This window comes from Melanerpes formicivorus, unplaced genomic scaffold, assembly GCF_026170545.1.
Source record: "Melanerpes formicivorus ecotype bairdi unplaced genomic scaffold, bMelFor1.0.p_v2 SCAF_8, whole genome shotgun sequence".
Taxonomy (NCBI): Eukaryota; Metazoa; Chordata; class Aves; order Piciformes; family Picidae; genus Melanerpes; species Melanerpes formicivorus.
The window spans coordinates 9,536,507-9,558,467 of record NW_027142360.1 but is presented as its reverse complement, the minus strand read 5'-3'; the positions used below and the strand labels follow the sequence as shown (position 1 = coordinate 9,558,467).

General features: G+C 43.5%; 1 protein-coding gene across 4 annotated transcripts in view; it reads right to left on the bottom strand.

Moving 5' to 3' along the window:
* The window catches only part of ABCC9 (ATP binding cassette subfamily C member 9), an 81,902-nt gene extending 65,295 nt beyond the window's left edge, over positions 1-16,607 (bottom strand). For all 4 annotated transcript variants that reach the window (XM_068141960.1, XM_068141961.1, XM_068141963.1 and 1 more), the window contains exons 1-6: positions 16,511-16,607; positions 8,058-8,223; positions 5,849-5,990; positions 4,773-4,894; positions 3,218-3,384; positions 1,435-1,677 (exon numbers count right to left, since the gene is read on the bottom strand). In XM_068141960.1, the coding sequence (XP_067998061.1) occupies positions 1,435-1,677; positions 3,218-3,384; positions 4,773-4,894; positions 5,849-5,990; positions 8,058-8,202 (819 nt within the window). In that variant the 5' untranslated portion in view covers positions 8,203-8,223; positions 16,511-16,607. The remainder of the gene's footprint in view (positions 1-1,434; positions 1,678-3,217; positions 3,385-4,772; positions 4,895-5,848; positions 5,991-8,057; positions 8,224-16,510) is intronic.
* Between the last annotated feature and the right edge of the window lie 5,354 nt (positions 16,608-21,961).

Genomic DNA, 21,961 nt, shown 5'->3' with positions numbered 1-21,961 from the left:
CTTCACTGAGAGAGTCATTCATCATTGGAATGTGCTGCCCAGGGAGGTGGTGGAGTCACCATCCCTGGAGGTGTTCAAGAGGAGACTGGACGCGGCACTTGGTGCCATGGTCTAGTCATGAGGTCTGTGGTGATAGGTTGGACTCGATGATCCTCAAGGTCTCTTCCAACCTTGGTGATACTGTGATACTGTAATAGCCCCTTTGGGTTGCCTTTTGGCAGCAGAGCCACATCTTTGTGCAGGCACACAAGGCATCTACACATATAAATGAGCTACAGAGAAATGCTTGCACCCACTCATCATGCCTGTCATTAAGAATGGCATAGAGACACAGATCCTTGGGGCATGTAGGTTCCTGAGAGTCTTTGGATTAAGTAGAATTTTAGGCACCCCAAATGCTTCTTTAGGGAGGTGGCCTAAAGGATATGCTTCTTTGCTGTGAAAAGCCCAGTGCCAATGACTCCATTTTCTGCTTAAAGCAGGTCTAGTCTCTGTAAGCAGCAACTACAAGAGGAAGGAGGAGCAACCTAAATGTATTAAACTAGAAATAATTGTACTGGTTAGGTTTCATTTCACAGGGCACAGAAAAGATCCTGCAGCTCCATCCTTTGCTGGCAGCAGAGAGCTGCTCCTCCTGACTTTTTCAGTTCTAAACTTTAAACGAAGGGGAAACATCTATATATGGTGTGTGCAGGGATGGGATTTATATGCTTCTGTCCTGTATGTTGCATTTTCCAAAGTGCTTGCTTCTGAGTGCTTGCATTCCCTTAAGAATTGATATGTATGGACAAATCAGGGAAACAGGCTCTCAAACCCTTCCTCTCTTCTGCAGAACAAAATCTTCTTACTTCCCCCCCCCCCCCCCCCCCCCCCCCCCAAAATACATAGAGAAATTTCTCTGGAAACTCCTGCCCTACACAGTGTGTTTGTCCAACATGGTTTTGTACTGGGTCTGCCTGCATTGGAGTTAATTTTCTTCATAGAGCAGCCCATGTGGTGCTATGTCTTGGATTGGTGACCAAAACACTGTTGACAAGGCACCAGTGTTTTGGCTCTTCTTGAGATGTTCTTTTTGTTCTTTCTGAAGGAAATAAAAAAGTGAAGATGAGTGTTTCCAGATGAAACTATGTTTTCTAATTTAAGATGCTTTCACAACTAGCTAAGATCTGAACACAGCTTTCCCTTTCAAAATGAAATCCAGCAAGCGACCAGTCTGTTATGGTTTTGGTTTCCAGTTGCTCTCAGTCTGGCAACTCTCCTCTGCTGTAAATTCACCTAAAACCAAACAGTAACCATTGGACTGGAACTTCCTAAGACAAGCTTTACCTTGGAACAAACAGTCCTAAGTTAAAAATTCCTAAAATTAGGCTCTCAATAAAGCACAAAAACGTCAGTAGAATTTCTAAGGCCAGTGACAGGCACATCTTTGGTTACCTTTTGTTCCTCATACGCCTCTTTGAGACAAACATAGTTTGTCAGAGCTCTCATTGCAATTGGAAGCTTTCCAATGGCCTTCAGGTCCACAGGTTTCTTGTGAGCAGATATGATGAGAGTGTTCATCCACCAGTAAGTTGCCTTGGAGAGCAAATTGACAAATGGCTGCAGAAACCTCACCCCCAGGTCCTGTAAATCTTCTGGTGGCTTTACTTTCTGAGGGTTCATGAAAAATACATACCTCTGGAAAGGAGAAAATAGGCAGCACATGATTAGGAATTACCTTATCAATAGTAATTTTTCTAGTTAAAATGATGTGTAACACAACCAGAGTGTCAAATCTGCATTTAAAGGTTGAGATTGAGATCAAATATAAATTTTCATGGAAAGAGAAGCATTTACATTTTGACAGCACAGCTGTCAAGAACTTGAACAGATGATCAGGGGGCTGGAGCACCTCTGCTATGAGGACAGGCTGAGGGAGCTGGGGCTGTTCAGCCTGGAGAGGAGAAAGCTCCAGGGAGACCTAATAACAGCCGCCCAGTAACTCACAAGAAGGTTGCAGAGGGACTGTTTGCATAGGCCTGCAGTGAAAGGACAAGGGACAACAGTTTGAAATTAATGAAGAGCAGATTTAGATCAGATGTTAGGGACAAGTTCTGCACCATCAGGGTGCTGGAACACTGCAACAGGTTGCCTAGGGAGATAGTTGAGGCTCCATCCCTGGAAATATTCAAGGTTAGGCTGGACAAGGCTCTGAGCAACCTGATCTAGTGGAGGATATCTCTGCTGCCTGCAGGGGAGTTGGGCTGGATGACCTTTGGAAGTCACTTCCAACCCAAACAGTTCTCTGATTCTATGACTATGGGATGTGTACATAGCTATGGAGCCTACCAGTACTACCTATCTCTGTCTGAACACCAACAAAAAGAGTTGTTGGCTTATAATCACATTTTAAATTATCATGGATAAGAACATTGGCTAACTTACACATTCTCTATAAATATAGTTTATCATATAGTTTAACATAGCATATACTGTGTAGATTACATACACATGCAGCCTTACATGCATGAATATTCATATATATATATGAATATATAGATATATAAACATACACACACATCTATATACACATATATATACATACATATGCACACACCTCTCCTATGAAGACAGACTGAAAGAGTTGGGGCTATTCAGTCTGAAGAAGAGACTGCTCTGGGGTCGCCTTATTGTGGCCTTCCAGTATCCAGGAAAGCTGGGGAGGGACTTTTTAGGGTGTCAGGTAATGACAGGACTAGGGGGAATGGATCAAAACTAGAAATGGGTAGATTCAGATTAGATGTTAGGAAGAAGTTCTTCATCATGAGGGTGGTGACACACTGGAGCAGGTTGCCCAGGGAGGTGATAGAAGCCTCATCCCTTGAGGGTTTTAAGGTCAGGCTGGATGGGGCTCTGAGCAACCCGATCTAGTGTAAGGTTTCCCTGCGCATGGACAGGGATTTGGAACTGGATGATCCTTGAGGTCCCTTCCAACCCCAAGTGCATATGAAATATGCAGTCTCTGTGTGCACACAAAGAGACACATAAATACCATGCCCAGGGGACACATCAAGGATGCCATCTCCTGTCAATTCATATAGAATCAACCAGACATTTACTGCTAAGCTAAACTTGGGTCTAAATGTGCCACAAGCCAGAATTATTGAGACTAAAGATTCCTCTTCAACCCCAAGATACTGCTGATACCTTTTCAGATGCTGATAAAGAAACCACATACCCTAACTCGAATGACATTGATCTCCACAGCCATCAGCAGCCCGTAGAGAATGACCATAATTCCAGTGATGCAGAAGCGCAGCTGAGAAAAGGGCACACCATCCTGGCAGTATCTGACAAGCTTGATAGTTTTGGTCACAAAGGCCATTATCCAGTAAAGAAAGAGAGCTGTAAAACAGGGGCACATGCATAATTTAAATAACTAAATCAAGAAAAAAATAACTACACCAGTGCTGCAGGAGTTTTAGCTCTCACATTCTGTGGTTTAGTCCCGTGCAGCACAGTGATCATCTGTATCCTCAGCCTGCAGGTTGGTGATGTGTGATGTCAGCCAAAGTCAGCAACTTGGGTTCAAGAGATTTGCTTTGCATTACCTTTTCCCAACTCACTCTTTTCTTCCCTGGGCCAATACTCTTCAAATACATCCACAGTGGTGGGTCTTCATACAATTACAAAAGTCCACTGAAGGTAATCTGAAAGGGTACTTTGCAATTAAAGTGAGGTAAAAGTCACTGTGCAAGCTGTGAGAGACTGAGAGCCCTGGGGCTTTTTGAGTCTGGAGGAGAGAAGGCTGAGAGGGGATTTAATAAATGTTTACAAATATATGAGGATTGGGTGTCAAGAGGGAGGGGACAGGCTCTTCTCAGCTGCACCCTGTGATAGGACAAGGGGTAATGGATATAAACTACAGCACAGGATGTTCCACCTCAATGTGATGAGGAATTTCTTCACTGTGAGGGTCACAGAGCACTGGTACAGGCTCCCCAGGGAGGTTGTGGAGTCTCCTTCTCTGGAGACTTTCAAGACACATCTGGAAGTGTTCCTGTACGACCTGTGCTAGCTTCTATGGTCCTGCTCTGGCAGCGGGGTTGGACTCGGTGATCTCTGGAGGTCCCTTCCAACCCATAACATCCTGTGATCCTGTGAAACCTGACAAATGTCATATTTCCTCTTTGAAAAAGCAGAGGGCATGACAGGTGAGCATATGGAAACATGCTCATTTTGGAAAAGAATTCATATGGCTTAATTATAGCTTGCAACCTGTCAGGGGCTTGTTCAGGTAGTTGAATTATGGATCATATTCATACATGTATGAAACATTATCCTGCAACGTCTAGTGAATTCTCCTGACCATCTCCTGACAGAGACAATAGACTGCATAACTTCAGAATCAACTATCAAGGATGCTGAGGAAGAGTGATCTGCACAGGGTGGTTTGTGATTAGGCTGCTATTAAAAGTGGCCTTTTAAAATAGCCCTTTTGAAGGAAGACAAGTTTTTGTCTCTTGTCAAAATAATGATCAGTGTTAAAAGACATCCCCAAAAATCATGCTAGAAAGGCAATAGGCACACAATATTTTTCCTCCTGTGATCATCTTTTAAAACACAAGTTTCCAGTGTGTACTTTAAGGTGCAACACCTACCAGTTCAAAGAGCAGAGGATTATTCCTCCCTCTTTGAACATTCTCACACTTTTCACCACATATATACACAAGCTGACTTTGGCTAAACTATTGGGTTTTGTAAGAGTACATTCATACCACAGTTAGACTTACCCAGCAGCAACTTTGGAAAGTTAGATGTTTCAATATTATGATAATAGACTATGGATACCGTGGCAGCCACAAAGCCCATTATAGCTGGTAGAAAGAGATGCAGGTGTCGAGATTTCATTTGTCTGAAAGTAAATAAGGCACAAATTATTGATTTTGGTGTCTTTCCCACTATTATTACATTCCTAGGTGTTTTGGTAATCTATTTAAGAGGACAAATATGACTTTCATAGGGACAAAAACAAGACAGCAAAGGTTTCTTGCAGCCCAGAAGAAAATGGTGTCCTGGGCTGCTTCAAAAGAGGTGTGACCAGCAGGATGAAGGACATGGAACTGATGGAACAGGTCCAGAGTGAGCCATGAAGATGATCAGAGACCTGGAGAACTTCCCCTATGAGGACAGGCCAAGAGAATTGGGGCTGTTCACCCTGGAGAAGTGAAAGCTCCAGGGAGACCTTAGAGTAGCCTTCCAGTGCCTGAAGGGGGCCTAGAAGAAAGCTGGGGAGAGGCTTTTTCCAAGGGCTTGTAGTGATACGGTGAGAGGGAATGGATTGAAGCTTGAGGAGGGCAGACTGAGACTGGAGATTAGGAAGAAATTCTTGCCAGTGAGGGTGGTGAGACACTGGAACAGGTTGCCCATGGAGGTTGTGTGGATGATGTCCCCTCCCTGGAGGGGTTCAAGGCCAGGTTGGATGGGGCCTTGAGTGACCTGGTCTAGTTGGAGGTGTCCTTGCCCATGGCAGCAGTGTTGGAACTAGACAATATTTAAGGTGCCTTCCAACCTAAACCATTCTATGAATCTATGAACAATATTATTTTCATGTGAATGCCTTAACTTTTGCCAGTCTTTATTTGCCATTATAGCTTGAGAGAAGAGTAACAAAGTGCAAAGACTAATTGTTTTACCTTCATCCCATTAAAATCCAGAGAGTTCATGAAATTATGCCCCAGATAGTTCATGAGATTATGCTCCATCTTTTTTTTTTTGAGGAAAAACTTCCTAGACAGCCCACCACTCATTAACAGTATACATTAATGAATGCAGTTAGCTTGGTTATCTACTGAACACCATCACTTACGTATCAGAAACGATGCCCTCTGCTATTTCACACACGTGTACGAACAGGAGGGTGAATGTCAGGATCCACCGCAGGTTGTGCCCAGGGAAGTGCAGCCAGGTATTGTGGTGAATCTGGACTTTGGAACTTTGGCTTCCCCAGCCTGGGAAATAATAGTAATGAAAGAATAAACCTTTATTTAGAATAAACCAGACCAGGTTGGAAGAGACCTTCAAGATCATCGCATCCAACCCATCAACCAATCCAACCCACCTGAACAACTAAACCACGGCACCAAGCACCCCATCAAGTCTCCTCCTGAAAACCTCCAATGACAGCGACTCCACCACCTCCTTGGGCAGCCCATTCCAATGGGCAATCACTCTTTCTGTATAGAACTTCTTCCTAATATCCAACCTGAACCTCCCCTGGGGCAGCCTGAGACTGTGTCCTCTTGTTCTGGTACTGGCTGCCTGGGAGAAGAGACCAACATCTGCCTGTCTACAACCTCCCTTCAGGTAGTTGTAGAGAGTGATAAGGTCACCCCTGAGTCTCCTCTTCTTCAGGCTGAGCAACCCCAGCTCCCTCAGCCTCTCCTCACAGGGCTTGTGTTCCAAGCCCCTCACCAACTTTGTTGCTCTTCTCTGGACTCGTTCCAGCAAGTCAACATCCTTCCTAAACTGAGGGGCCCAGAACTGGACACAGGACTCGAGGCGTGGCCTAACCAGTGCAGTATACAGGGGCAGAATGACCTCCCTGCTCCTGGTGGAAAGAAGAAGGTTATCATACAGCCAGCCAGTGAATGATACAGTCATCAATTCCTTCTTCTAATCCATAGGTCACTCTTAGTACTATATAATCAACATAAAAATTCTATAAGACTATGGGGGCTGTTGTTAAGATGATGCAGGTGCATCTGGGTTGCCAGGTAGCTCCCCATAATTTAGATCTGCCCATGTAGACAGCAGGACAATAGACTTCCCTAGAAGAAGAGGCCACTGGAGCAGACAAACACCTCAAAGTTTTACCCTCACACAACAGGGACTGACAGCTCTCAAGTGAAGGTATCATTGTGATATCCCCACTCACAGGCATGAGCAGGCAAAGGTTCCAATGTGTAGAAAAGTTGCGTTCTCCAATGAGACCTCAAAGAGACTTTGAACCAACATTTACTTTGAACCAATAAAACTGGTTACCTCTGTCTGAGGCATAACACAACATGTGTACACATACACATAACATACAGTTTAATCTATTATTTTTCCTGCCATCATTAGGCAAGAGAGACTTTGCAGTGGCTGCAGCATTGTTTCAAAAACAATTGGTTAATACCTGCAAAACTATTAAAGCAGCCTGCTACAGCTTGATGCACAAACCATGAGTTGCTAATTTCAAATCTGAAGAAAAATTCTCAAGAGAGAAATTTCAAAGCACTTGGAAATTATTTATTTTGTTGTTGTTCTTCTTCATCTATCTTTTTGTGCACCTTAGTTCAGATTTGCATCTAAAATTGTCATCATTTCAAGCAGGTTGGTTTCAGACCTCTGGGTCAACCTCTCTCTCCCATCTGAAAACTAGTAGATACAAAGCCTGCAGAGTCTCCACAACCTCTCTGGGCAGCCTACTCCAGGGCTCTGGCACCCTCACAGGGAAAAAGTTTCTCCTCCTGCTCACATGGAAGCTCCTCTGCTCCAGCTTGCACCCGTTGCCCCTTCTCCTGTCATTGGACATCCCTGAGCAGAGCCTGGCTCCATCCTCCCCACACTGCCCTTCACATCTTAATAAACATGAATGAGGTCACCCCTCAGGCTCCTCTGCTCCAAGCTCAAGAGCCCCAGCTCCCTCAGCCTTTCCTCAGCAGGAAGATGTTCCACTGCCTTCAGCATCTTTGTAGCTCTGTGCTGGACTGTCTCAAGCAGTTCCCCAAGGTCCTTCCTGAAAAGAGGGGTCCAGAACTGGACACAATATTGCAGATGCAGATCACCAGGGCAGAGTAAAGGGGCAGGAGAACCTCTCTTGATACACTCATCACACCCTTTCTAATTCACCCCAGGATGCCCTTGTCCTTCTTGGCCACAAGGGCACATTGCTGGCTCACGTGCATCCTTCTGTCCACCAGGACCCCCAGGTCTTTTTACCCTATGCTGCTCTCCCACAATTCAGTCTCTAGCCCATCCTGGCCCATGGTTTCAGTGTTTATAGGGTTGCACAGCTCCATGGAGTCACTCACCAATGAACAAAATTGGGAAGGTGATAAACAGCAAGAAGACATGAGGGACCAAGTTGAGAGCATCCACAAAGCAGACATTCCTTAGCACACCAGCACTGATGTTGTAGGCTGAAGCATTGTCATTACCACAGAAGGCGAGCCTCATCGCTTCCAGGAGTTCTGACTGCTACAAAAAAACCCAGAGAACAGTTGACTACCCAAACTGCCAGCATTCCCTTTAGCTAAACACAAAGTAAATAAAACAAGGAGATACAGAAGGAGCACACTGAACAGCCTATAGAGAAATACTTAGTTGTGTGTTGCAAATGCTTTTGCACCCAGTCAGGTAGAAACACATTAGAATGAAGGTGCTGGTTATACTGAACATACTCATTAAACACACTACCCAATGTCTTCTGCTGTTCTTCTTATGCTCAAGTGTTTTGCTGCAGGAGGAAGGACAAGAAAAACTTGAAAAGATGATTTTCTTTTCCCATAAGAAAAGTCAAAAGCATATAAGCTGGCTCCTGCTTTTACTGCTTCTTCAATGATCCAATGCCCTCTGAGCAACATCTTTTGCTGCACTAAATTTTTAGTGCAAGCTCTGAACCTTCAATATTTGTAATTTGGCAGCTTTGCACTTTGATAATCCGATGTCCTCTGAGCAATGTTTCTCTTTTGCACTAGATTTTCAGTGCAAGCTCTGAACCTTTGATATCTGTAATTTGGCAGCTTTGCATTCAGTGACATTTTTCATTTCTTCATTGTCCCATAGAAGGCCAATGTTCCTGCACAGCAGTCGTCACCAGAAACTCAGAATTGAAGTAGGTTGGATTCAAGATTGCATAGGCAGAAAAAGTCAGGATTTGTGCTTGATCCTGCAAATCCTTATGCATGTGCTTAGCCTCATCTAAGCAGTTCTCTGACTTCTGTGATTTCTTATGAGATTATCTTTGTACACCAAGATAAACTCAAGCATTCATGCTTGCAGAGTGTGGGCCATAGCATGGCTTAGAGTTATGACCAGCTTCTGGCTTTTATCAACCTGTGCACGGTTTGTTTAATCGTTCTTTACAGGGAGATGAAACAAAATTGCAACCAAAATGTTTCCTTGATGGTTTCCTTCTGCTAGACTTACATACAGCAACATAATGCTGGGGAATAGTTTGTATAAACTCATTTCCTCACAGCCTTTAGCCCAGATTTTACATTCTTGAAAGGGAAAGGACATCTTTAATTCAGCACATCTTTGTATGCTTTGGTGAATGCACCTTTCTGCCACAACATTGGTGGCAATGAGCTTTGCAGAATCAGAACAATATAAATAATAATGAAAAAGAAGAGCATAATCACTGATAAAAATCCAAAGGTTTTCTTCTTTTCCTCAAATAGTTCAGATTAGTTCTCTGAGCCTAGTTGTAAGCGTAACATGGTAAGCATAAACTACTAAAGCACTCTCTTAGACAGAACAGAAATGTATGGATCACCAAAACAATTTTAATCCTTTGCACAAAAACCCTTTTTTGCCTTCAACTCCCTTTATGCTGGATCTGAAAAACACAATCCATACTAAAATACATCACTGAAGTTTGTAAAGGAGTTTCATTGAAAAGAAAGTGGAGGATAGAATAGAATAGAATAGAATAGAATAGAATAGAATAGAATAGAATAGAATAGAATAGAATAGAATAGAATAGAATAGAATAGAATAGAATAGAATAAACCAAGTTGGAAGAGACCTTTGAGATCATTGAGTCCAAACTATCATCCAACACTATCTAATCAACTAAACCATGGCACCAAGTGCCCCATCCAATCTCTTCCTAAACACCTCCAGTGATGGTGACTCCACCACCACCCTGGGCAGCACATTCCAATGGCCAATCACTCTCTCTGTATAGAACTTCTTCCTAACATCCAACCTAAACCTTCCCTGGTGCAGCTTGAGACTGTGTCCTCTTGTTCTGGTGCTGGTTGCCTGGGAGAAGAGACCAACCCCCAGCTGTCTACAACCTCCCTTCAGGTAGTTGTAGAGAGCAAGAAGGTCTCCTCTGAGCCTCCTCTTCTCCAGGCTAAGCAACCCCAGCTCCCTCAGCCTCTCCTCACAGGGCTGTGCTCCGAACCCCTCCCCAGCTTCGTTGCCCTTCTCTGGACACATTCCAGCAACTCAACATCTGTCCTAAACTGAGGGGCCCAGTTGGACACAGTTGCAGCCCCTCTTCCAAATGTATCAGCAATTTATGGTCTGAGATTTGCTGGAAGTCATACGGTGGACCACAAATGTAAGCATGCACTTTCTATGGTGCAATACCTGACAGGCAACCCCCTTAATCCTCAGTAAAACACAACCTGATGGAGAGCTTGGCCCATGCTCTACACTGAGCAGAGTGATGCCACCACTATCTTTTATTTGTATGTAAAAACCCATTCATCAGTGCATATGAGGAGTAACATAAAAGAAACATTATGCTAAGATGAGTTCTGTCTTAAAACACAGGAGGAAAAATACTGGGGAGTTATTAGCAAAACAAACCTTTAACTTGAGAAGAGAAAAACAGCACTACAGAGAGATTCTTTTGGTTTAAATTGTAAAAGCTTGATATGTTTCCTTTAAGAAAAAAAAACATAATGGTAATGATAATCTCTTGAAAATCAGAAGTGGTTTTTCCTCATTTTTATCAAAGGTCAAAAGTCCAAGGGAGTTCTGCTGGGAATTTTCCTCCCATTCCCACAAATAGGACTTCTTTTCTGAGACAGCACAAGGAGCTGTTGTGGTCTAGTGGTTGGACTGGTAGTGAAAGGCAGGAGGATCCTGGGTTCAAATGAGCACTGAATCACTGTCTTCCAGTGTAGCTTTTGGATTGTGGTCAAAAATTAATTTGGGAGAAAGGACTAAAAGCATGTGCTAGAGAAGCTAAGGGAGATGCTGGGTGTTGCCCATTTTTTCTGGAAGGGAAATGGAATATTGGCAGTAGACATTCCCATGGAAGAAAGAACTATTAACTGGAGGACTATTAACTGGAGAGTCCCATCTGCTAGCTAGGACCTACCATCAATTAGTAGAGGTTTCATATCACACCTCAAACAATAGTCCCTAAAAGCTTTCAAGACCAGGATATTCTTCAAGAATCCCATCTGCATCTTCACAAGAATCCGTGCTATGCCTCATTTTGTGATGGGCTGTGTCCAATAACACACTCTTAAAACCATCTCTGCTTTGCACACTGGCAGGGTGGAGGGAAGAATCTGGCTCTACTGTTAAGACTGATGGATAGAAACATACTCCATCATACTGAGGATACTTTTCAAGAGTAGCTATAAACAATATTTAGAATACTTCTGTTAAAGGTTTGATTCAAAAAAGAGGCAATATTTGTCTTGTAAAGTGAGGTAGAAAATCAAGGAGTCTGTGTCAGTCAGCTTGTTAAAAACACCACAGAAAGTAAAAAAAGATTGCATTGCCAGTAGAATGAGATAGAGCCATTTAAATTGCCACATTTTTTAATTAGGCAACACATCCTCATTAATCAGCACAATCAGTGACCATGTCCACTAAAACTCCACAGCCTTAAACTTTATCAAAACATTCTGATCTGTGTCACAATGCTGCAGCTCATGATTTGGCCTCATAAAATGCTCACCAGGTACAGCTTCCCTTTTTAGCAGCTTCAGGACAAACATCTAATACCATATGGCACTGATAGGGAATAGAGAAGAACTGCAAGAGGCATTAATGGTCCCATGATCCATCAGCCTCCATTCCATCCATCAATCCATTTCTTTATCACCACTGTGCTAGAAATTTACTGTGACTAGTAGTGGGGGACTCACGTTCTGCATCTGTTGACATATGTTAACTTTCATAGACACATTCTGGAGGTTACCCAGGCAGGCTGTAGTGGTCCTCTGTATCTTCAAGTGTGGCACATGAAAATATGCTTCATCCCTTTAGAGCTCTAAGAAATAACTTTATTTCCAGTGTGCCTCACAAGGAGCAAGAAACCACTCCATCATTCCCTTCCCATCCATTTCTGGTACAGAAGGTAAATCCAATATACCCTCCACACTGTTGCTCATGTGACTCAAACCACAGGACCTTGCTCTGTTGTTTGTTCAGCTTGTTGTTTTGGACAGCTTAGACAGGAGGCTCTGGAGATGTGCTGATGCACAGGTTTATCACCTTAGGCATAAAGCAGTTGCTTCACTTTCTGCTTCTTCACTCAAGTTTTACAGACATTGGAAATACATTGGATGGCATTTTACTGACTCATAAGGGAGGACACTTTGCATTTACAGGGAGTGTGAGTGAGGTTCCCATTTGGTTCAAAGCTGAAATTAGCCCTTACTTTCTGCTGCACTAGGGCATACCTCCACAGCTCATTTTCCTTGGCCTCAGGGTTTAACAAACTATGCTCATTTCCAAAGGACAGGACAGAAAAGTTCCTAAAGCAGAACAACTAGTCCTTGATTTCTCTACACAGTATAGGGCATCTCAAAACAATGCTTGCACAGCTCCAACAAAATTAATAGGAGCTGGACCATGACTGGTTTCCAGATGCAAATTGCTTGTGCAAGGAAACAGTGCAACCTTCAGTTTTCTTCAGAGAAATATTTGACAATGTAAGAGCAAAATTTCTCTTGCCCACACTCAGATCTCATGCTTGTAAAGTTCATTGTAGCTATAGATGGACACATCCTTCCGATTGCAAAGAGTGCAAGTAGCATGTTCAAAAGCTTCAGATTAATTTAGGAATCCAAGATGGGTTTTCAAAGAGTATTTGGAGTTGAAACTAAAGAGTCTGTAATGATCCTAAAAATTGTCTAGACTTTTAAAAGACCTTATCTATACTGACTTTTATTGAGTCTCAGGTTTGACAATTTTCTCTCAAAAAACTGAGCCTGGGAATGAAGAGTTTGGAAGATCTTGACTGTAGATAAGCAATGAAATGGAGAGTGGAAAGGCACTATTCCCTTCTCTTCTAGAAAACCCATAAGACTTCATTAAATGAAATGAAAATGTGATATCAGCCATGCTGAAGATCTTTGAATTCATCCTAGGCAAGTCAGAACAAAGAGATGACTCAAGATTTTCCACAGTGGAGTCAAAGGTGGCTTCTTCCTCACTGAAGATGAGAAGACAGACCTTTAGACTATGGTGAGCATGCAGGGAGACATCAAAGAGGAAAAACTTGGCTGCAGAGCCACATGAGTTTAAATTCAAAGAGATCACTGTTGTCAAGGGAGGGAAGTGATAAAAGCAGCTATTGCTGCAACTCTTCCAACCTGGTCTGGTCTATTCCATTCCATTCCATTCCATTCCATTCTATTCTATTCTATTCTATTCTATTCTATTCTATTCTATTCTATTCTATTCTATTCTATTCTATTCTATTCTATTCTATTCTATTCTATTCTATTCTATTCTATTCTATTCTAACTCAGAGAGTCTATCGCATTCCATAGTGGCAGCTGCCCTTCTACACCTGCCAAGACACCTTCCTTGGTAGCACCATCAGCAGCACAAAACTGGGGTCATAAATGAATAACAAGCATGTGATCTCTGGTGATACCAGATACATTCAGCACCCCAAAAAATATTACCAAGAAACAGGAAATGTTTTGTTTTAACACTTGTAGGCTGGAATATCTTTGTCCTTCAGTGTTACTGACAAATTGCTCACTTTGTAGAATCACAGAATATATCTGGTTGGAAGAGACCTCCAAGATCATCCAGTCCAAGCCTTGACCCAGCACTGAAGGGTCAACACTAAACCATGTCCGTAAGTGCCAGGTCCACACATCCGCTTGAACACCCCCCAGGGATGGTGACTCCAGCACTGCCCTGGGCAGACCATTCCAAAATTTGAGAACCCTTTCAGTGAAGAAATATTTCCTAACATCCAGCCTGAACCTCCCCTGGTGCAACTGGTATTGGCAATTTCCTCTGGTCCTGTCAAGGAGAAGAGGCTGACCCCCTCATTGCTCCAGCTTCCCTTCAGGTAGATGTAGAGAGCAATGAGGTCTTCCCTCAGCCTCCTTTTCACTAGCCCGAATGATCTCAACTCCCTCGGAAAATCCTCATAGGTCGTGTGCTCTAGGCCAATCACAAACCTTTAACTTCAGACTTCCCAAACTCTACAACTGGCCAGAAATTTTCAGAGGCATTTTTTCCTTTCTCCCTTTGAAATTGGCCTTTGCTGAGGGGTCAACTATGAGCTGAAGCCACAAGCTCATAAAGGAGAGGAATGGGAAGAACAATCAGAAGGATGGGCCCATGATGGCACCAATGAGAGGCCAGTTCCAGCTCTTCTGTGCATCATTTGAGAATCTGATTCCCTGCTGGTATATTTTAATGAGAACAGCAGCTCACACTGCAATGAAAGAGCTAAAGACACTAAAGTCCCTTAAAGATCTACATTTTCATTCTAAAATCCCCATCACTGGCAAGTCAAGACTTTCTTGTTTGGGGCTAAAGTGCACAGACATAATCATGATACAATAATGAGAAGACAGTGCAAAAGAGATTGAGGAATAAATATGCACCACAAAGAAGAAAAAGATTTGGGGAAGAAAAAGAAGACAAGACATAATTGTCAACATTACTATGATGTAGCATTGAGTCCAAATACTTGGAAATTCCACTTTAACAAACATAAATGAGGATTCTCAGAGCGCTAAGCCGGCTCCTGAGATAAAATTTCCATAAGTAGCTGCGAAGAAGACCATGAGAAAATAGCAGGTAATCTACATTTGCATTAAAACTGTGAGAATATCTTCACCAAGAGCAAAACTGCAAGAATTCCATTTAAAGACAGCTTGACTACCTTGGGGCCTTTTAAAGTGCACTTAAAAGTCTTGATATACAAGAGTTCCATCTTACCTGGGTTATCACTCTGTTTGGCATGCTCTGCAAGACATTTATAACAATAAAGAGGATAAAAAAGTCCTCAAGTGGACTTTTTTTGAGGGGAAATATAACAATTTTGGGAAAATATTTATTATGTATTAAAACTCCAAGCACTAACCACAGAATCACAGAATTGTCAGGGTTGGAAGGGACCTTAAGGATCATCTAGTTCCAAACCCCCTGCCACAGGCAGGGACACTTTCCACTGGATCAGGTTGCCCAGAGCCACATCCAGCCTGGCCTTAAAAACCTCCAGGGATGGGGCTTCCACCAGGTCCCAAACAAAAAATCCACCAAATCAACCAGAAACCAACCAAAAACTAATGGCTGCACTTCTTAATTAATATATACCATCTTACAGAGCGTACTTGGGTCTCAATTCAGATTGGGGTTTTTTGGCCTCACATATAATCTGCATTAAATGCCCATTTATGTATATAGATACATAGAGGTAGGTATGTGTATACATACAGATGCAGGCTGCAGGAAGCACTCAGAGATTTACAAAAGTAATTACTTCTCATCTTCTGAATAACTGAGTCATTACAAAAGCAAGAATTTAGCTTTACTTCTTTAATTTCACAGAGAAAACTTTAGCCAAGGACCGATTATGAATTTCTAGGTCTGGATGAGCACAGCTGAAAGGCCTAACTCTGAGTTTCCCCATAGATTTTTAGATCAGTGCTCTGAATCTTTTTCCTTTCTAAGTACAAACCTAACCAGCTCATTCTTCTTATTTTCCTAAAAGCACAGGACCTAATGCATTTCATCTGACCTACCATCTGTGCATGATTTTGCAGAGAGGGAGTGGCAGAAGGTGCTGCCCCTTTAAAAATCTCTTTTATCTGCACAAAATAGCATTTCCCCTTTTTATTCCTATTTCAGCTGTGACCACCTCTTCTAGAAAGACCCCATTGCCTTGATAATCACTGCCCCAGTTACCCTGGGCCTTAAGGTGATGAATTACCTGATACTTGTCAGCACTCACACCGTTAACTGCCATAGAGCAGCAGCCTGCTCCAAGTGTCACTGAAGCCAATGCAAAGAGTCTCAGGGTTTTGGTACAGGCTCCAAACACACACACACACACAAAAAGTCACGACAGCACTGGTGCTAAACAGGCTGCTGGCTCTGAAAAGCATTTCACACAAACATCTGCAGTGGACTCACACATCTAAAACGTTGGGGTTTGGGTTGTTGGTTTTTTTTTCCCCCCCTGGTTTTGGTAAGCTTCTTAACACAATGCAATTTCCAGCCTCAGCGTGCTGCACTGCCTGCTGTAAACCCTTCGGCTTCACATGCCAAGACAGGACAGTTTAAAAAAAGAAACATAACCTTGTGAACAGCAGCAAAGAAAACAGCAGGAGGGGAGCAGTAAAGGCTGAGAATGCCTGTGAATGGAAAAGGAAAAAGAGATTGAGGTTGTAATCCCAGCGAAGAGCGAGGAGCAGCCCTGTCCCACAGATATAAAGGGAAGGAGGAGGAGGTGGTTAGTGGGAAATAATGGGGGAGGGTCACCGCATGCCCCGTTTGGTTGCTGAATGTTAGATCAAACTCTGTAGCTTACCTTTGTAAACACAAACCCCCAAATACCAACCCAGTCACTCGGTAGTGCTATGTGATCAATATCATCCCGATGGCAGGATTTTCCTCCACTTAGTGAAGCTGCTCCAAGCCCTGGAGTGGATTATTTTTAGGCTGGTGATGGGAAGATCAGCTGCTGCCTCCTATCGAGTTTCCAAAGTGCACAAACTCTTCTTGCCTTTCTCATACACTGAAGGGGGCAGGAAACTGGGAAGAGACAGGCAAGCAAAAAGCACCAATTTTTTTGTCTTCTGGAGCTACAGTCCCCTGGGACTTCTTCTGCTTGCTTTTATTTTCGTTTTTCCCTCACTGGACTAGTAAGGTTCCAAGAGGCTGCATTACAGCACATGGGCTATTCTATTAGCAGATTCTGAAGTAATTGATTTAGACAAGGTAGTCCCACTTTGGGCAGGCGTGCAGGGATTCAGCTTTTGATTTCTTTTGAATTAATCTTGGATAATTCGAATTTGACAGCACAGGTTTGCACATCATTTATCATCCTGATCAGATGAGAAAGGAGAAGTCTACTCCAATATTTTACTTAACCCTGGATCCCTCCAGGCTCTTCTGCTTAAAATACAGATCAAATCCCACTTTTTGATTACACAGAGTTGTTTCTTTTGAAACAGAATTTTTAAGGCTTGAAATAAAACTCAGAAGAAGTGTGATGCTCCTACCAGGAATATAGTTTTCGATACAATAGCCTTTATTTACAAGGGATCTATTTTTTTTGGCTGCAAAAAAAGCATTGTTTATTTAGAGAGAAAGAAGACTTGAGAGAGCCTCACTTGATTTCTTTGCTCCTTTTCTTTCACTGCTAGTGAACCAAGATATACCAAAGTTGAGAATGTCCATCATGACCATTTCAATTAAGCTCTACAACTTGAGGCCACTAATAGCAAAGATCTGGGATTAAGTGGTGTAATGCAGAATGCTTGGAAGGGTGTTTTTGAGCACAGCTATTCAGTCATTAGGTACCAGAAGTGGAGGCCCCTGGGACAGAATTTACTTAGATCTTGCAGAATCCAGGGTTTGCATCTAGATCACTAGAGAGCAAAATGTTTTCAACGGATTGAGGTCAAAGATGTTTGCTTGTTATGAAAGGGATTACAATGAGCTCTGAGCTGAGAATGTAGTTGGGTGGCTGAAGCCAAACACTGCCAGTACTCATCAAAATCTTAGCAAACTGTGGTGGCTTGAAGTTTCCCCCAGCATTAACTTTTAGCCAGAGTAGCTCAGTTAGAAGCAAATTAAGCTGTTTGCTTCTTTTCCTCTGATGTTTCTTACCTTATGATTGTGCGGATGAGAAAGGGGAAACCTAAGTGGAAACCTCAACACAGCATTACACTGAGCAACTGAGACATTCTGTGCCATGGTCTAGCAGGCATGATGTCTTGGGTGACAGGTTGGACTTGATGATGAGTTGATCTGCTGGAGGGTAGAGAAGCTCTGCAGAGAGACCTCGACAGGCTGGACAGATGGGCAGAGTCCAACAGCATGAGATTTAACACATCCAAGTGCCGGGTTCTGCACATCGGCCACAACAACCCCATGCAGTGCTACAGGCTAGGGTGAGAGTGGCTGGAGAGCAGCCATTCAGAGAGGGACCTGGGGGTGCTGGTTGATGGTAGGCTGAACATGAGCCTGCAGTGTGCCCAGGCAGCCAGGAGGGCCAATGGCATCCTGGCCTGCATCAAGAGCAGTGTGGCCAGCAGGAGCAGGGAGGTCATTCTACCCCTGTACACTGCACTGGTTAGGCCACACCTTGAGTCCTGTGTCCAGTTCTGGGCCCCTCAGTTTAGGAAGGAGGTTGACTTGCTGGAACGAGTCCAGAGAAGGGCAATGAAGTTGATGAGGGGTTTGGAACACAAGCCCTATGAGGAGAGGCTGAGGGAGCTGGGGCTGCTTAGCCTGGAGGAGACTCAGGGGTGACCTCATTACTCTCTACAACTACCTGAAGGGGGGTTGTAGACAGGCAGAGGTTGGTCTCTTCTCCCAGGCAGTCAGCACCAGAACAAGAGGACACAGTCTCAGGCTGCGCCAGGGGAGGTTCAGGCTGGAGGTCAGGAGGAAGTTTTACACACAGAGAGTGATTGCCCATTGGAATGGGCTGCCTGGGGAGATGGTGGAGTCACCATCACTGGAGGTGTTCAGGAGGAGACTTGACAGGGTGCTTGGTTACATGGTTTAGTTGATTAGGTGGTGTTGGATGATAGGTTGGACGCGATGATCTTGAAGGTCTCTTCCAACCTGGTCTATTCTATTCTATTCTATTCTATTCTATTCTATTCTATTCTATTCTATTCTATTCTATTCTATTCTATTCTATTCTATTCTATCTTTGAGGTCTTTTCCAACCTTGTTGATTCTATGATTCTGTGATTCCTCAACATGCTTCCAAGGCACTTGCCCTTTTTATTTTGGGGGGATGGTGGTGGTAGGGCTTTTTTTCCCATCCCTTTTATGCATTAAAGTCCAAAACTGTAGAAAAAAAGACTGGATAGAAACCTTCTTAGTTCTCCTGTATATCTGTGTTTTACTAAAGGATATCAAAACAGAATCTTTAACCCATTTAATCGTCGTGTACAACAGTGCTGTCACGTGGCATTTCTGAATGTTTCAGACAGAAGTGAGCAGCGTTTATTGTCACAATTTTCTTTAACAAAACATGACAGTTGGGTTCACTGGCATTCAGCTGTGTCATTTCTACCTAATTGTTTTAAAAGGAAAAAAACCCACCAAACTAACCAAACAAAGAAAAACAAACAAACAACCCCCCCCAAACCACGGAAGAAGCCAGCCTGTTTCATTTCGCCGCTTCAAAACGAAGCGCGTTCATTCCTCTACGTGACCAGCTAAAATGTTTTGAAATGCATTTTTTAAAAGGAAGAAGAAACACAAGAAGCTCTTAAATGTCAGAAAACATTCTGCTGTGGTGGGAAATGAGTTTTTGTGTCCAGGCTTTTCAATTTGCTGGACAGAGAGGGGGAAGAAAAAAGCAGCAATAGTGGGAATCCAAGATGGTCTTGGTTGCGTTTGGACCTGTAAATGAATGGGAGAATTCATGGTCCCATTCTCAGGCATCCCCCTATGCAATCTGTCACCAGTTCTCCAGTTTTAGCCCCCAGAAGACAAGAGCTCTGTTACCACCATCTCCCAAAGCTCAAGCTACCTTGGCTGAGAACCAACACTGGGTTCCAGCACCTCCTGGGCCAGGCGCAGCAGCTGGGCAATGATTGTGGGTGGCAGGCACAATGGATCAGCCCCCAACAGTGGGGTGGGGGGAGGCATGTGCTGCCCCCTGCCAACCACCTAGGGAGGGATGTGCTGCTGCCCTGCTACCCACCAAGGTCCTGGCCCCTGCTGCTCCCCTGTTTGGCACAAAATTCTAAGCAGACCTCAACAAAAGCTCTGAGTTTCGGCCCCTCACTCCAAGGCAGGTGAAATGGGCTGCCCAGCTCTGGCAGTGATTTCCATGCTGTGGTATTCTCCCAACAGCTTGACTGGCTGAACCCAAAGGAACCTTAATAGTGGTTTCAGCTGATGACAGCTTGCTTTCATATTTTCCATATTGCAGACCAGTCTATAGGTCTCCCTCTAAGTGCACTTTATGGCACACCAACACTAACAATCAACTTACTGGCCTATAAGCTCCCAGTCATTAGCCAAACTCAGGGAGCTGCATACAGGCTCCAAGTCTTTTCCATTCCTCAGGTGATGACCTGAATTCACCATAATTTCACCCAAGGGTGCAGGTTATTTTGATTGATTGATTTTTGTTTTGGGGCAAACCTCTCAAGGGTACTGTGATGAGCAAGTAGAGATAAATCACTTGGCTCATTACAAACTTACGTGCATGTAGCAATAGGACAAAGGGTGATGGTTTGAAACTGGAGAAGGGTAAATTTAGGTTGGACATCAGGAAGAAGTTCTTTACAATAAGCGTGGTGAAATACTGGAACAGGGCCACATTGAATCTGATCTTGAATGTCTCCAGGGATGAGGCCTCAACCACACCCCTGGGCAGCCTGATCCAGTTGGAGGTGTCCCTGCTGAGGGCAGGGGGGTTGGAGATGATGACCTTTGAGGGTCCCTCCCAACCCAATGCCCTCTGTGAATCTGTGGATTTATATGAGTGCTCTTTGCTAATACAGAAATGTAAACAAATGCGGGAAGTACATTATATAAGATGCACTCTGTCAAGTCTTTCTTTTGCGTCTAATTTTGTCACAGCGACGGAACTCTCGTTCTATGTCAGCACTTGTGCCATTATATGAAAAGGTCAAACTGACACAGCTTCAAGATCCAGAAGGACATCAAATTGCTGGAGCTGGTCTAGAGGATGGTCAGTGGGTTGGAGAACCTCCCCTATGGGGTCAGGCTGTGAGAGTTGGGGCTGTTCAGCATAGAGAAAAGAAGGCTCCAGGGAGACCTTAGAGCAGCCTTCCAGTGCCTGAAGGGGGCTAGAACAAAGCCTGGAAGGAATTTTTTACAAGGATTTGTGGTGACACAATGAGAGGGAATGGATTGAAGCTTTAGGAGAGCAGATTTAAACTGGATATTAGGAAGAAATTCCTTAGAGTGAGGGTGGTGAGACACTGGAACAGATTGCCCAGGGAGGTTGTGGATGCCCCCTCCTTGGTGATGTTCAAGGCCAGGCTGGATGAGGCCTTGAGCAAACTGGTCTAGTGGAAGGTGTCCCTGCCCATGGCAGGGTTGTTGAATCTGGTTGATCTTTAAGGTACCTTCCAACTTAAACCATTCTATGAATCAATGAATCAATTTTATTTATGCTTGCAGCCCTATTTAAAAGTAAAAGGTGTTTGGTTTAATTACATACTGCCCATTGTATCTAAAAGAAATGGATCTACCAGGAAGATGTTAATGAAGTAGGAAAGACTACTTTACATGTCTTTTTGTTGTTGTTTTTTTTTAAGTTATTATTCCTGGTTTCTATGGGGAAAACTGTTGTGGAAAATATATACAGCAAAAGTTCAACAGAGCAACCTAAGTAGAGAAGAACTCTATATGGAGGAGTAGAAGAAAACCCCATTGCTATAAAAGGTCTCAAAAGACTTGAACAGGGATTTGGAAACCTTCTTGTGCCTACCTGAAGGGAGGTTGTAGACAGGAGGGAATTGGTCTCTTCTCCCAGGCAACCAGCACCAGAACAAGAGGACACAGTCTCAAGCCAGGGGAAGTTTAGGCTCTAGGTGAGGAGAAAGTTCTTCACAGAGAGAACTGTTGGCCATTGGAATGGGCTGCCCAGGGAGGTGGTGGAGTCGCCATCCCTGGAGGTGTTCAAGAGGGGATTGAATGTGGCACTTGGTGCCATGGTTTAGTAGTCATGAGGTGTTGGGTGACAGGTTGGACTTGATGATCTTTGAGGTCTTTTACAGCCTTGTTGATTCTATGATTCTGTGACTGCATTTTC